At 40.2% G+C, this 16,677-nt stretch overlaps 1 protein-coding gene across 5 annotated transcripts in view; it reads right to left on the bottom strand.

Annotated features, from left to right (window-relative positions):
* The window catches only part of CADM2 (cell adhesion molecule 2), a 359,857-nt gene that overhangs the window by 27,352 nt on the left and 315,828 nt on the right, over positions 1-16,677 (bottom strand). For 2 of the 5 annotated variants that reach the window (XM_083439260.1, XM_083439259.1), the window contains one exon: positions 14,687-14,803. The exons of 2 other annotated variants lie outside the window; for them this stretch is intronic. In XM_083439260.1, coding sequence (XP_083295386.1) covers positions 14,687-14,803 — 117 coding nt within the window. The remainder of the gene's footprint in view (positions 1-14,686; positions 14,804-16,677) is intronic. One more of the 5 variants, XM_083439261.1, reaches the window with a different exon arrangement.

Consider the following 16,677-nt stretch of genomic DNA (forward strand, 5'->3'; position numbering starts at 1 on the left):
TTTGACAAAATAGTTTCTGTTTGTATTGCCTATTTGACTATTTGGTAATACAGTGGGATCAGCATTGCCCACTATCTTCTTTCAAAAGAGATGGATTATAACTGTTCCAGTTGATAAAAGAACATTGCATTTTGATCACATAGCGCACACAGCAGTAAACAGAATTTCCCTGCTTATTTCTGTTTCTCTCTTTCATGTTGACAATATGCTGAAAGCTAAAGTCCAATTTTCACAATAGTTTCAAAGAACTTAGCATCAGAAACCATTGGGCCATTCTGAAAGGTCAGTGCCCTAATGTGCCCGGAAGTAAAGAAGTACATGCCTCAGTCACACTCAAACAATTAGCAAATTGGTTCCCTAAGACTTTGCTGCCAGCAACCCCAACAATCACGCTGTGCTTCAAGGGATGTATTATACAACCAAAAGTCCCAAAGGCATTGCGAGTCTATAACAACTCTTGGAAAGTATTTGGCAGAGTGTCAGGCAATGGAGAATAGCCAAAGCCAATGGCTATGAAAGACTCATTTCTTTTCATCACTCCAAGCCCGGAAATATTGGGAACAGATGCTTTAAAGCTAAATCAGGAGCTACAGGATCCAAAAATTTCATAGACTTTGGTAACTTGGAGGTCTGTGAAATGGATTGGCAACGCACGAGCATGCTGCTGCACTCTGAGAAACAAACTACTGATTTTCAATTGCCCAGAAGGTAGTCACGCATAGAGAGTTCAGATACACTGCCCACTCTTCGGTTGCTTATTCTATAAAGCGCTGGAATATAGATCGAGAAACCAGATCAGGCTCGTAAGACCAATGCAGCCTTCCCAAAGATGTTAAAACTATTGCAAATTGTGGTTACAAAATGTATGTCTGATGCAAGGAAAGGTAGTTGGCATGGTAAGATTAATAAAGGAACTGAATTAACCTAGTTTTCTTTTATATTATTATTAACTTGCTTCTCATTTTGGTGCGCTAACTTATTGGTTTAAAAGGCACCACTCAAACTGTGCCTTGAATTAAAGTTGAACAATTCAATATGAATAACACATTTAAACTTGATTCTCCAGAATAAAAAAGGAGAGAGCTAAATAATTGAAAACAATCAAATAACTTCTATGTTATTTGAAATAACCCAATAACTTCTTTTTTATTTGAAACACAGAAGGCAATGAAACAAATTAATTAACGAGAGTTTTATCTAAGTTAAGTCTGGCAGGTGGTGGGAAGAGCAGACATTCAGGAAGCATTGGCAGAAACCATAAAAGAGTTTCAACACAAAAGAGCAGAAGTGAAGTGGTACAGATGCAGATTATCCTCTTAAAACAAAAGGTCTTTATAACAAAATCCAGTTACAAAAAGAATAAATGAATGTTAGTGTAGTTAACCCTCTTGTTGAGGTTGGTTAGGCTGAGAAACACTGACCTAATGTCACCTACTAAGCTTTAAACCCAGGTTGTTCTAGTCCTTAATCCAACTCTCAAGCTTCTACACCACATTAACAGTTCTATCTTGTACAGATATGGGACTCACTCCCTACAAAGTCTTTTTCCGATTGTAGTCTGCAATTAAAGAGTTTAACAAGTCTGCAGTTTAGCCTACGAAAGACTACAAGTTAAATTAGGAATGCCCACGTCAGTAAAACACAAAGAATAAGAACCAGACTGGAAAAGACCACAACAAGAATTAATTAAAATAAATTAATAGACCCAAAGAACAATGTTTCTAAGAAATTATAATTATATATGGGAAGGGGAGACACAAGATGGTAATTATTTAGGGAAGATGAGTCAGAGAGGCTTTAAAAAATTGCAGAAACTTTGACAGAAGTATTAAAAAGACTTAAAACATGTCTAGGGAAGGGAGGGAAGAAAGAGAAGTTTTTACAGGGATGCAAATGAGGGGAGGTTCCTTGATTAAAGGAACAATTAATTCTACACACACCTCCAGATTGATTCTATCCAATTCACAGCAGGGTTAGATTACTTGTAATCAAATTTGTAAAAGTTTCATAAATTCCACAAGATTTTTTTAAGGTGGTAAAGTCCATACGTGGTGGCTTTGCCTACCACCACATATGGGGATCTGCTTGTGTTATATGCAAACAATAAAAAACACAACCTCATGAAAAACAGGGAGGCGTGGCTCTCAGTTGGAATACAGTGGTACCTCGGGTTAAGTACTTAATTCATTCCGGAGGTCCGTTCTTAACCTGAAACTGTTCTTAACCTGAAGCACCACTTTAGCTAATGGGGCCTCCTGCTGCTGCCGCTGCTGTGCAATTTCTGTTCTCATCCTGAAGCAAAGTTTTTAACCCAAGGTACTATTTCTGGGTTAGTGGAGTCTGTAACCTGAAACATATGTAACCCGAGGTACCACTGTACTCAGAATCAATTTTTCAAATAGGAAAATAGCCCAATTACAGACCACATGCTTTATATCGGGGTCACCAACATGTTTGGACTAGCTAGCACCAGTCACCAAATGTCTGCCATGGTGAGGGGAGGACATGGCATGGCATAGCTCAACTTGGCTGCTGCGTCAGGTTTACCATGGGAAGTTAGTTCTTGATTGTGAAGAACATACAATCTCTCTCTCTCTCTCTCTCTCTCTCTCTCACACACACACACACACACACACACACACTGTTGCTGTGAAAGATAAGGGAGCCTTCAACAGTACAGTACCAGGAAAAATACACAAAGTAACCACACCAAATGCACACACTATGACCAAAACAGAATTGGTAGTTATTCTTAACTATGGTTGGTTAAATTGAGCCAGTTTCACATCACAAGCTGCGCTGATCACTACCCAGTGACTGGGCAACCCAGTTAGATGGGTAGCATATAAATAATAAAATTATTAATTTCAATTAGTCTAAAATGGAAACAAAAACTTCACAACTCCTTCTGCCTGCATCAGAAGGTGAGGGAGAGGTTGAGTATGTGAACCCAAGGGTTGCTATGACTTGTGCTCATAGTGCAAATTTGTGGTTTGCTGTTATTTGTGAATGAAGCCAGATTTTCCCCCCCACTTCTGTTAACTTCAGGAAACTCATTTAAGGTATGGACTAGATTTTTTAAAACGGACTTTTAGCTGTAATTTAGTTTTACAATCACATGCAGTGCGACTCAGTCTACCATTGTAGACACACTTACTGGCAAGTAAGTCTCGCTGAACGTAGTGGCTCATTTAGCCCAGGGCTGTCGTCTGTGAACTGGTGGCACTTACTTGGGAGTAAGGATGCGTAGGATAGGTCTTCAAGTAAGGCATTTTTAGCCTGTGCGAATGTAATCTGTAGATGTGGCTATTACGATATACTGCATTAAAGTCAACCAACCATGTCCTGGTCTTCCTTTCAGTACTGTACTAATGTTGGTTAACTCTTTTTGTTTTAACTGATTTTCATATTGTATAAACTGGGACCTTGTGGTGAAGGGTGGATAAGAAATCTAAGTACATAAATTATAACATTTAAAAAGGGAAAATACATGAAAGCAAAAATATTATCTTTTTAAACTTTAAGTATATGTTCTGGTTGCCAAATTTAGTGAGAATACTGCTGCGTATCACTCTACATTTGGTATGTTTTGGCAAGTCTGCTGCAAAACTTCCCCTTTTAAAAAACTGAAATGAAAAAGCATGTTTCTGAAGCAGTTTATTAGTATTAGATGAGCATGAGGCTGTTTCATGTGAAGATTATTGTAGGAAGGATGGGCTACTAGAAATCAGCACCAAATACTGTGGAATTGAATAAAGCTGCTAAATCAACAAACACAGAAATACATTGTTTGCTATAATTGACTTTTCTTGTAAACAAGTTATTCAAGGTCATACTGTGTCAATGCTGCCACTATCTTTTTGTTCTAAGGGATATTGCAACCAAGATTGTATCAAGGTCATCTTTCACCCAAAAACATAGTGTAATTAGTATTAATGCAGTATTTCATCAAGCTCACCCTGGAAGTTATCAACAGTGTTTCAAGTGGACTGTCAGCACAAAAAAGGGGCAGACCCAGTAATCTTTCTAGCTTCAAAGGCATAACTGATAACTCAAGCTATATTTATGTCTCATATGTCTCATACACACACACACACACACACACACACACGAATAAAAATATCTAAAGCATAGACTTCCTCTTTTTAACTAACTTCTTTCCTCACGAGATAACTGGAAACGTATAATGAAAATATAACAAAATTTGTCCTATCCTATAACTGACAAAAACGAATTCCAATTTGGCTTTCCCCCCATGAGCACCCTATTTCACCTGCCACAAATGTGAGCCCACAAATGTGAAAAACAAGGGCTGTGTAAACATCACCATTTACTGTGGCTTCAGTGCACTCCCACTACTGATTTTTGAATCTCTGTACAGACAACATTATCCAGGATGCAGAGTTAATGTGAAATACTGTATTCTGATCCATTTCCCCCAAAGCCAGCTTTGATTGGACTTGAAAGCTGTTGTAGAAAACCAACCTGGCAATTTGCAAGGGGGAAGATATCCCTACTTCTTCTGTGCCCACTAGAGTGGACTAACAGCATGCAATGTGGAAACACATCAAAGTGTACTGATGTTTACAGCGAGCTGCAACTGCAACCTGAAGCACAGCTTACAAAACAACCTCACTGTGTTTTGATCCATAAATGTGTGCATAGCCAAAACACAATAGAAATAAATGTTAAAATACTAGGTGCCTGTCCTAATAGTGTTCCATGCACCAGAGGGGAGGAGGAGAAAAGAGAAAGAAGAAGAAGAAAATACCTCCCCCCAATCCAGGGACAGCAGAAAAGTGAGGAGGAGGAAGTTCTTTTCTATCTAGCTGAAGGCTGAACTTCAAGGACTCATCTAACTCTTTTAGTCTGTTCTATAGGTAGAATTAAAACCCAAGCTAGAGTGATAATATTAAAGGAATATTACTCATATGGAAGGTAAGCAATTTGAAGTACCAGAATCAATATGCTGAGCCTGAAACTAACATTTTGTAACATTTCTCATTTTCTAGGAGTAAATCCTGCAGAACTCTATGGGACTTCCTTCTGAGTAATTGTGCACAGAACCTGGAAAACATGTGCCAGACCTAGAAGAATGAATTGATCCAGCCTTTATTTCTTTTATTTTGTGTGAAGTAAAGGTTTACCTCAACCAGAAAAATTAAGGAAATGCTATTTATTGCCTACATCCCTTGCTCCTTTTCTTCCAGGCTCCACTGAAGCACCTCTCACACCTTCCATCAGCATGTAATGTGTGGAACCTATCTGTGCTCAGTGGAATGTTTGACAGGGGCCTCTACTTTTGTAGGCTATTCCATGCAATCAGGGTGAAGAGTAATATCTGGAAGAACTTTCTGACAATAAGAGCTGTTGACAGTGGAACGGACACCCTTGGGATGTGGTGGGAGGTTCTTAAGCAGATGGCCATCTGTCATGGATGCTTTCGCTGAGATTCCTGCATTGCAGGGGGTTGGATTAGGAAGATACCACATGCAGGGAGCCTGTACCAGCTGTTTGGGAGCTTGATGATTAGAGAGTGGGATGTCAAAAATAATGGAGAATATCTGCTTGGAGAAGAATTTGGGAACTAGTAAAATTCGTATCTGCTGATGCAAGCATTTCCGGCCTCTGTACAGGGGCGAAGGAAGGCTAACCGACACCCGGGGCAGGGCAAACCGCCGGCTGCGCACACGTTGTGATGCTACGTACAATGCACTTGTAGTGTCACTACGTATGACACATGTGTGGCATTGTTACATAGGCCGTGTGTGCGGCGTCGCTACGTACATGTGAGCGACTCCATGCATGTATTGTACGTAGTAGTTTGCCGCCAGTGCTGCACGACTGCCGTACAGATGGTGGTGGGATCCTCTCCTCACGGCTGCAGCAGCAGCAAAGCTATCCTCTGCTTGCAGCTGTAGCGGCGATGGAGGGATCACATTACCGTCCGTACGGCACTTGGGCGGCACCGGTGACAAACCACTATGTACAGTGCATGTGCTCGAACACCGTATGGACGGTGGCGGAATCCTCTGCTTGCGGTTGCAGCTCTGAATGGAGGATCCTCCACATGCAGCTGTGGTGGCGCGATGGCCGCTTGCATCGCCACACCCGGGGGCAGCGGGGTGAGCACCCTGCAGAGTGCCTTCTTGTCACCCCCCAACATAGCACCCGGGGCACACTGCCCCTCTGCCCTCATTGCGATGCCACTGCCTCTGAAGATTCTTTCCTTTACCCAGTCTGATGAACTTTACTACTAAAATGGGTTTCTAATTTCCTTTCCTTTCCATTTTCTTTTTCTTGTGTGGGCAGGTTGAGGGGGGCACCCTATAACTAGATATTTTGGTTTCACATTTTCTTGAAAGAAGCCAGGTTTGCAAGTAGAACCTCAAAAATATGCTGGGGTAGATGGGGTGGCCTTGGTAGTTGCTCCTTCCAGCTTCTGCTTAGTTCTTGGTTTGTTTGGACCCTGTTAAGACTCTGATAGAGATAGCAAATCCTTCTATTACTGATTCTCGGTTCTATTATTAGTGGGGAGACAAGGGGAAAACACTTTTAAAAAGATGGACCTAGATGAATAAGGAAAAAGCCAAAGAGCAAAGCTTTAAACAAGCTTAGAAAAATATTAATGCCGCAGGAAATGAGAAATGCAGTATCTCCCATGGAGGTCAAAGCAAGACGCCATATCAGTTTAATTAATTAGCTAACAATGATACAGTTATGAAGTATGCTATAAAATAGCTAGCTGTTTAACATGCTGCTGAACACAACTGATTTAAAGGTTAGACACTGATCACTCTCTTTATTATCAGTTGTACATGTGAGGAACCCTATAACAGCTATCTTAAAGATAACTCCTTCCTTATCTCAGACACCATTCAACAGAACTGGCCTCTCTTCTTTGTGTATGACTTTATACTATTGCTTTGTGCTCTCTTTCTCTTAGTATCTCAGAAGTACTAAGGTACTTTAATGAGATCAGGAAGAATAAAAATTGGAGTCACAAGCAAGATCTGGTGTTGTGGAAAACATTTTAATATCAAAGGGGCCCAGGTAATTATTTCGATTTAACTTCCTCTAATGAAAGGTACATCCTAGTTAGCTTTTACATATACCGTATTTTTTGCTCTCTAGCAAAAATGTGTGCATCCTATGGAGTGAATGCAGGCTCCTTGGCTTCAGCGATAGCAATACAAAGCATTTATTGGAGGCGATAGCCTCCAAAGCACAGAGGGAGCGCTTTCTCTGCACTCCGGAGGCTTCGCGTTGCTTTCGCTGAAGCCTTCAGAGTGAGAGGGGTCGGTGCGCACCGACTCCTCTAGCTCTCCAGGCTTCAGGGATAGCCGCCTGAAGCCTTCAGAGTGCAGCGCGAGTTCCCACTGTGCTCCGCAGGCTTCAGGTTCCTTTCGCTGAAGACAGTAGAGCAAGACACTTCTGGCTTCAGCAGAGAGGGAGAGCTGTGCAGCGCCCCTTCAGCCAAGCAGGAGGAGAAATGGAAGGGGCTCCATTTCTCCTGCCACTTTGCTGAAGGGGCGCTGAGCAGAGAGGGAGATAATTTTTTTTCTTGTTCTCCCCCTCTAAAACAAGGTGCGTCCTAAAGTCTGGTGCATCCTATAGAGCGAAAAATACGGTAGTTAAAAACAGATTAAAGGATCAGATTCAACTAAACAGTTGCGGGAGTCAGTACAAGTCCTCCCCGCTTCTCCCCCCTGCCCCCAATGGCTCAGTGGGTGAGTGTGTATAATGAACCCCTGTAACAGTGTGCAAGGGGATGAGAAGGAGAACATATTTTCTTATGGAAATACTTGCACTTAACTATAATTTCCCCCTAAAGCTGTAATCTTATAGCCACCTACCTGAATATAAGCCCCCTTGAACTCAATGGGGCTTGCTTCTGAGTAGACATGTATAAGATAGTAGTGCAAAAGGGAAAAATAGATTTACACAACTTCATATTATGGATTGTTGGGATTCTGTATGACAAATAAAAATATTAACTTCATGTAAACTAAGCTATATGGATAGGATGTTAAATACATCTTCTAATTTACTCTAAATAAAGTTTATATTGAGCTCTTCAAATTATGGTTTACAATTTAAAATATTTTCACAAAATCCCAGTGCCTGCCCCCCCCCCCAAGCAGTGGCCAGAGTGCATGGGGTCAGAGGCAGCTAAGGTGGTTTTTCCCTGGCAAAAGTCCACCTGCTCAGGGCCTGGTAATGCAGATTGGGACATCTACTGGGTAAGCTTTCCCAGAAGATGTTTAGCATATAGCTTACCTAGTCTGTAGGACCACTGGACTCCAGAATGATAGAGTTGAAGGGGACTTTGTAGGCCATGTAGTTAAATCCCATTCTAAATGCAGGAAATCCAGAACTAAAGCATTTCCTATAGATGGGTATCCAGCTTCTGCCTGAAGGCCTCGATTACCCCTCTAGGTAACTGGTTCTGTTGTCAAAGTGTTCTTAACGGTCAAGAAGCTTCTACTAATGATCAAACAAAATCAACTGTCCTGTAACTTAAGTCCATTATATCCTGCAATATCCAGGTAAAGGTAAGAAAAGGCAAAGAACCCTGGATGGTTAAGTCCAGTCAAGGGTGACTATGGGTGTGGCACTCATCTCGCTTTTCAGGCCAAGGGAGCTGGTGTTTGTCCACAGACAGCTTTCCGGGTCATGTGGCCAGCATGACTAAACCGCTTCTGGCGCAATGGAACACTGTGACAGAAACCAGAGCACACGGAAATGCCGTTTACCTTCCCGCCACAGTGGTACCTATTTATCTACTTGCACTGGTATGCTTTCGAACTGCTAGGTTGGCCGGAGCTGGGACTGAGCAACGGGACCTCACCCCGTCACGCAGATTCAAACTGCCAATCTTCCAATCAGCAAGCCCAAGAGGCTCAGTGGTTTAGACCACAGTGCCACCCGCTCCCTGTAGTTTCCCAGGGTATGGTTGTCTACACTAAAAATGGAAGGAGGCTGTATGAACAGCCCATTGTAGCCTGCCACTTGTTATGTCAAATGTATGTAACTTAAAGAACTGGTATATGTTTAAGGCTGTCTTAGCTGAAGGCACTGGAAATTTGAAAAAGTGCCTCTGTAGCATTCCATTACAATAAAGGTCCATTACTGCGAGCCATTATCAACTCCCATATGAAAACTAGAAAGGAAATCCACAGCAAAAGCCTCTTGAGGCACTCATGTTTCCCTTTTGGTTCTTCAGTTTTCTTCTGTCTACGCATTTTGGTCCCCGAAATACTTTTGCTGATATGTTTGTTGATCCCTACCCCCACCCCAGGCATAGAAGACAAAATATTTTAAAAGTCTATTTGAAGTTAATGGGTGATATAGAAGCACAAAAGGATATCACTTACAAGGACTGAACATAAGAGCAAATGCACATCTGACCAAGTGAGTAAAAAGCTAGTCTAAGGAAGTATTTCATGAAATACCATTGTTAATGACCCAAGTAGATTTAGTAACTTTTCAAGGTTGCTTTCTGATCGTTATGCAAATGAAAGCATGCCTGGATTGCAAATCTTTAGAGTCAGCTGTAAATTTTACTTTCCTGTGGAATATAGCATGGGCTGTAAGGAACCACTTCAGTGTGAAATGAGTTAATAGTTAAAATGGGAGCTCTAAAGCACAGTAGCTGTCTATTGTGCAAAATATTCATATTGAAATAGTACCTTTTGTGACTATATATGGAATTCTAGAAAGACAAATTTCATGGCTCTTGAAATACAGGGATTGTGATTAATGATAAATTATGACTTAATGCAAATTTAGAGACCTTATATGAAAATGAAAAGAATTCATGAATTTGTATCTTGCTAGAAGTGGTCACACATCTTACACGGCTTTTGGGGTGAGGAGAGTTAGATGATGTATTTCCAACAGTGCTATTCAGTGCTATTTAGTTCTACACTGTGACATTCTTTAAGAATTTTTTTTGGGGAAAGAAGCCAAACTGGAAATAAAAATTATAGTAGAAAATGCTATGTTTCAAAGGGGGGGGAAACAGCTCCGTGTGTAGATACCATATTGGATCATAAGCATAAAGAGTAAAAACAGTGGTATAACTATAAAGTCCCAGGAAATGTAGGCATAATGTATCGCATATTGGCCATATTCATCATTCCAAGCAATCAGATTTGGAATTATGCAACCCTGTACTGTGATACTTCCTTTAGTTGCGTGAGGTGTGATAAGCCATAAATTGATGATTAGGTACAGATTGCAACCCAACTGTTTTAACTAATGTTTGGAACATGTTTTAATAATGAGTTTCACACACAAAAAGGCATTGCGTGCAGTCTGTTGAGACAGCTGAATTAACTTCCTTTCATTTTCTTTGGGAATTGTTATTTCTTATAGTAGCAAGATCACCACCAGATGGTAAGGAATGCATATGGAAAATTGGCCATAGATACAATGTCAATGCTGTCAAGTAAGAAACAATCATTCACCCGAACTAAAATCAATTGCATCCACTGGTCTTTATATAGGATTTGTTCTCATAAAAGGCAACAAACACTTTCTAAGATGCTGATAGGCTTAATTCAGATGAATCTCATAGGCAATGGTGGCTGGATGGTACATAGTACAAGCCACAATATTGCCCTGCCATGGGGAATGACAAGAAAAAAAATGTAGATGTTCACAAAAACCAGAACACCACAATCCTTCCAGTCTCATATACTCGTTAGCCTTCCATTTTACATCATCAGCATTGCTCAGCCAAGTCCAATCAAATTCCTGTCCATCCCAACTGTCTCCAATTAGAAGAACCAATTTTTATTATTATTAAAAAAGCATTTTATTTGTGTTTGCACAAGCAGTTTCCCACCCACTCCTGTTGTCACAAGAGCAGGATACAGGAGCTAACATACAGCTACAGCACACAGATAGTCCTTGTATGACATTAGCAGGTCTGCCTCAGGATATGTGATCTCAGGATGCTTAGAGCTGTTTCCTGGAAGGCCACACCTCACCAGGAGAAGCAGCAAAGAGTGATTTCAGCTTTGCAGCACTGGTAGAGAAAGAGCACACACACAAGCAAGGAATGCTGAACACAGCAGGAGTCCTTTTCTATAATAAATGTTTTAATAGGTACCTATATTTATAATATAACAAATATTAAGGAAATATATTTTCCTGAATGAGGGGACAGGGAAAATAAATGGTGGTTGGCTTGTGCATGTTTTGCAACCAACTCTGTATTAAAAGCTACAGCAGCTGATAGGTGAGACAGGGCATGCTGATCTGAGCCATATGGAATTCCAGAGTAATTTTCAAAATACTTTCAAAAGAAGGGGTGGGTGTGCATGGTGGTTTGTCCTCAGCATACAATGAAAAATATATAATGAAGGTAATTAGATGCACCACTGGGAGGAGGGGAATTCCACAGCTCAGAAGCTGCCACAGTGAGTGTGCAGCCACTGAGGGCTGTACAAAGGGGCCCCATCCAAGATAGTCTGTAGGGAAGAAGGCAGTTTTTCAGGAATTTCATGTCTGGGTTGTTTAGGGTTTAAGCACTGTAGTAGATTGTCTTAGGAAAGACAGAAGAAACCCAGGAACTAAACAAACTACAATAATATTGTTATAGATAGGGAGCGGAGGCTAAACCCTAGAAATTAACAAATGGTAGGATTTTGATTATTTGGGGCATGAAGGGAGAAATACAAGCTGCAGAGGAATTCCTGAGCTAGCCTATGCAAAATGGCCTGGCCAAGCTAGGGCTATTAAGAAACAATACAGGGCCATTGAGAGCCATTGGCAATGCAAGAGAACTGTCTTCCCCCCTTGCCCTGAGAGATGGGTTTGGAAGGTTGCCATGGTAACTGGGTGTGAAGTGACAGGAAGAAGGAAGAGAAAAAGACTAGGATACATCTTGGGAAGACTGGCTGAAGGCTGGCAGGAAGAGATGCTTTGAACTCCATGGCTGCATTGCTGTGGGGGATAAGCCCCTTTTGAAATGACCATGCTGTAAGATCTGGCTTCCCTCCATGCAGTCAGAAGGTGTAAATAGGTACCATATTTCTTAAAGTTATTACAGTCTCCACCGTGTCTCAATTCTCCAAAGGAACACAGACCCTGAGTGACTGCCTGGAACCACCCTGGGATCTTGCTATCGCTCGACAGTGAGTGAGGATGGCACCCAACTTTTGCAACAATATATAGAAAGGATTTCCAAAGATATTGAAATAAAAACAGTGTGCTTACGTTTGTGCATTAAAGCAGCACAATGTCTAATCCAACACTAGTTAAACACTATATTTTGTCTCCACAGATTGGCTCAGCCATCTGGTATACAAGTGGGAGAATTATCCACTGGGTCTCCCTGGGTGATCTTGCATACTATTTTTTATGTTCCTCAAATACTTCAAGTAACTGCTCAGTGCTAAAATTATGAGTATATCTACTTGCTAGAAGCAAACATGGTACTTTCCCATCCATCTGATGGAAACAAACTGTTCCGCCTAGTAACTGATAGTCTTTCCTTTTATAGTTCTAGGTACTTAGTTGTCTCTGCATAGGAATAGATAAACTAAGAAAAGAAGAGGCAGCACAAGTAGGAAACAATCCTATGCCTGCGTAAAGTTGCCCTCCATTCAACAGCAGGCCTGCTGTTCTGCCTAAGCCTGGAAGATGGAAAACAAGCCTTTAAAAAAGTGAGCCAGGCTGCTAGGTCATGTGGCTGAGTTGAATAGGCTTGGGACACAGCCTCTATGGCCCAGCCCCCAACACACCTTGGAATACACATTTTTGAGGATGCATACTAGCCTCAGTTAAGTCAGTTTTGGCTCAGCTACCTGAGCTGGGATAAGCAAGTTATGCTTGTGTATCTTTGGCTGAGCTGGGGCTGGGATTTAACAACAGCTGAACCTGGTTGAGCTAGGAAACAGCCAGCTGAGACAGAGATCCACTGCATCCTAAACTTCTCATCCCAGCAGATCTGGCCATAAAATTGCCCCCTTAAGTGTTAAATCTTTATTTCTCTGAATTTCCCCGAAGAAGGACCAGGAAAGCCCAAAATGTTTTGGAATAGTCAGTATCTCTTTTGTCTATCCCATTGCGCATACTTAGTTTAATAAAATAACCTTTAAGGTTATTGTTTAATAAAAATTCTAGGTTTGTGATTTATTTCCAGCTAATATTCCTAATTCAATGCAGCTTGACACATGTCTCTTAATCTCAAGGTTGTGGGATTGAGCCCCATGATGGGCAAAAGATTCCTGCATTGCAAAAGCTTGGACCAGATGACCCTCGTAGTCTATTCCAACTCTCTAGTTGTATGATTCTATGAAGTGGCAAGAGTATCAGACCGTGATTGGAGAGACCCAGATTCAAGTCTGCCATCAGCCATACAGCTTAGGGGTCAGTAAGAGTTCCACAGGCCAAATGGCAGCATGGTTGTGAGGAAAAAAGTGACAGGGGAGTGTATGCATATATGTTGCCTTGAGTTCATTGGAAGAGGAATGGGAGATAAATATAAGTAATACAATATATAAATACACACACACATATACATGTGTGAGTGTATGTATGTTTGTAATATATATTCCATTCTTACCTAAGTAAATTTTCCCTGGTTGCTTATATTTTTATTAGATTTATATAACAACCTTCATCACAAGATCTCAGGGTGGTTCACAAAATAAAGGTATTAGGTAAAAGCACAAATAAATAGTTAAAACAAAAATTTAGTTGCAAATTAAAGTATATTAGTGGTTATAGTGACCTATCAGTATGTACCATTACTTAGGAAATATGAAATGCAAATGGGAAATTTGCTTCTAGTTTATGCATTTAAAGTCAACCACTTTTCTTGGTTGTTTAACTGTGTAATCCTTTAATGTCAGCTCAAAAGTAAGGACCACTGAGTTCAAGGAGGCTTACTCCCATTCAGCAGCCTTGTCAAGTACAACATCCACACAGCCAAAAAGGTAAGGGATTATTGTGTGGATGAGTTACTAATCTCCACTGGCATCACTAGTCCAGCCATATCATTTTGCACTTCCAATGGAAATGGATGTGCTGAGTGTGTGGGAAAGTGACTGCCATTTCACACCACCAGCAGCAGTAGGAAACAGTAATTTCCTAATAAAAGAAACATTACTTTCAAAAGGTTATCTGGACTATCCATTGCAGGAACAGCTACAGATTTCTAGAGCAAGAAATCTATGGTCTGGGAAGGCCTTTTACACAGCTACAGAAGGGAACAGAATTATTGCAAAATTAAACTATAAACATGAATGAAATAGTTCTAAATAAATAGAAGGTTAAATCCAAACCACTTACACGTTCACAGTATATTAGCAACAGAAAGCAAACTTATCGTTTTAAGAGACAATGTTAATTCAAAATTAAGTATGTTTCCTTCCAACAAAAGTTTAATATGATAATCTTAAATGAAGCAATTACTTATAACAGCAGTTAAAAACACCCATCAACATTCATAAATATCATTAGACAAAGATGCACAATGTGCTGTTAAATCATTCACAACTATGTTAATTGCTGACAATTAAACTGGATGTCCCCATGTATATTAAACTGAACATAAATTTGCAATATTCACAATCTCCCTTTATCATCTTGATCATACTTAGTGCGCATATACCTGTGGTTGCCTATTTATATTGTGATTTGCAGGCCAAAACAAAGAAGCATACTGTACCTCGTGTGTCGATGGCTGTTGCCGATGGGACTGTGCTTGTTAAGGCTACAGTGGTTGTGACTGTTGCAGTGGTAAGGGAGGGGATGACAGTGGTGGGAAGCAAAATGTTGGAAACATCTGGTGAGTGGAAAAAAATATAAAATAAAATCATATCATGCAAACAGAGAAGCAGCATAACAATGATTCAATTTGTAAATACACATGTGTAGAAAATGTTCAAATTAAAACATGCTTAGCACAGACCAACAAAGGTACAGTAGTGCACTTTGAAATTCTTGACATTAGATCACACTCTCTCTTATTCTATTCAAACAGCAACAGACAGAATTCTAAACAACCAAAAAGGACTTGTTCAAATGATTCATGTTTCCACAAAGTGGGAGAGTGAATCTGTGACAAGAATCCTTCTCTTCACTAAGCCATTTTTAAATGCCTCATACAGTAACAAAGCAAATATAGATGCAACAACATGCTGTGTCAGCGTGGGAAGATGAAAACACAACACTGTCATGCTAAAATAAACACACATGTTAACAAGAGATGGCTGTATGTTAAAACACCTACTTTCAGACAGACTCAATGAAAGAAAACGGGGGTGAATGGCTACTAACTCTAAAAGCTGCTTTATTTGATTTGCTTCTCTTCTTCCACATTTTGTTATAGGAAACAGTCTGCCAAGATCCAGAGCAAAGAACACATCAAAATCTTTACCAACAGCCACTGTGAATAAGGGTTACTCAACATAAAGCAATATTTTAGTCAACTTAATTGTATCATTTGAGGACCAACTGTAGAAACTATTCATAGTAATGTTACCATATGTATGATCCATAAAGGAACCCCACCAATAGAAAAACGGAACAAACATTATCAGTTCTTAGGTTATTTTCCAAATTGAGTAAGTGCACATCTACACACAAAGCTTAAAGGCCCTGTTGCTAAGTCACACCATATATTCCCTGTAGCAAAACCTTTTGTGATTTTAATATATAGAGGACAATAAAGAGAGAAGTAGGAGGGAGAGAGAAAAAACACCTCTAAAATCTGCACTGCCTAGAGCACTGAAGATCAATGTTCCTTTGTCTAGGAAGACACTGAAAATAAGAAAGAAAAGGCACAGTGGAAAACAACTTCAAATACTGTGAAGCTCAGTTAAACATCTAGGATGCTACAGGACTGAAACCAAGCTTCAGAGGAATATGGTTGCACTCACACAGATACAAACGCCATCACTACAGAAGCAGCTAATGGTGGTATCTGTGCAACAAGGGTTTACAAAAAATGGTAATGCAAATCAGAACCACAGCTTTATTTTCAAGTTTCAAGTTCAGGAACAACTTGTATTAGGCAATAGTATTAATAAAATAATACAGAACATATATCCATAGTACAAAAATCCATAATATAAAAAAGACTTTGCCAAGGTCCTGATCATTAAAACACAGTTTCCCTTGTGCAGCTCTGACAGCTCCAATTCGAATATTATTTTGATTTTCTCAAAATCCAATTTGCCAACATCAATGATTTAAGAGAAAGTTATCCGAGATACTAACTCAAATCCAGCTTAATTTCAGATTAAACCTCTGAATCATTACAACAATTTATAGCAATTTTATCTAACTCCTTTTTCCTGATTTTTTCTTTTTTGCAGCCAGTGCATACAGGGCCACTATATATGTTATGAAGCTGTTACTGCCACTCAAAGGAAACTGAACTATTGTTTGCTTGTGCAAACAAAGGTTTCAGAAAGTGATTCCTTGGCTCTCTATATAAGGGGCAGGTTAACAGACAATGAGTAATGTATTCCATCTGAGGTTGACTACAAATAAAAATCTGTCTGCATATTGCACCTTGTTGTAGCAGCCATCCAAAAGCGTAGAAGCATTTCTTAAGGAAGCTGTTAAGACTTTGGTTAGATAACTAGCTCTAAAATGCTCTGTTCTCAAGAGTGGATACCATTGGGAGGGGGGCAGAATGGGGGTTTCTAATTA

Source organism: Podarcis tiliguerta, assembly GCF_965153285.1.
Source record: "Podarcis tiliguerta genome assembly, chromosome: 4".
Classification (NCBI taxonomy): domain Eukaryota; kingdom Metazoa; phylum Chordata; class Lepidosauria; order Squamata; family Lacertidae; genus Podarcis; species Podarcis tiliguerta.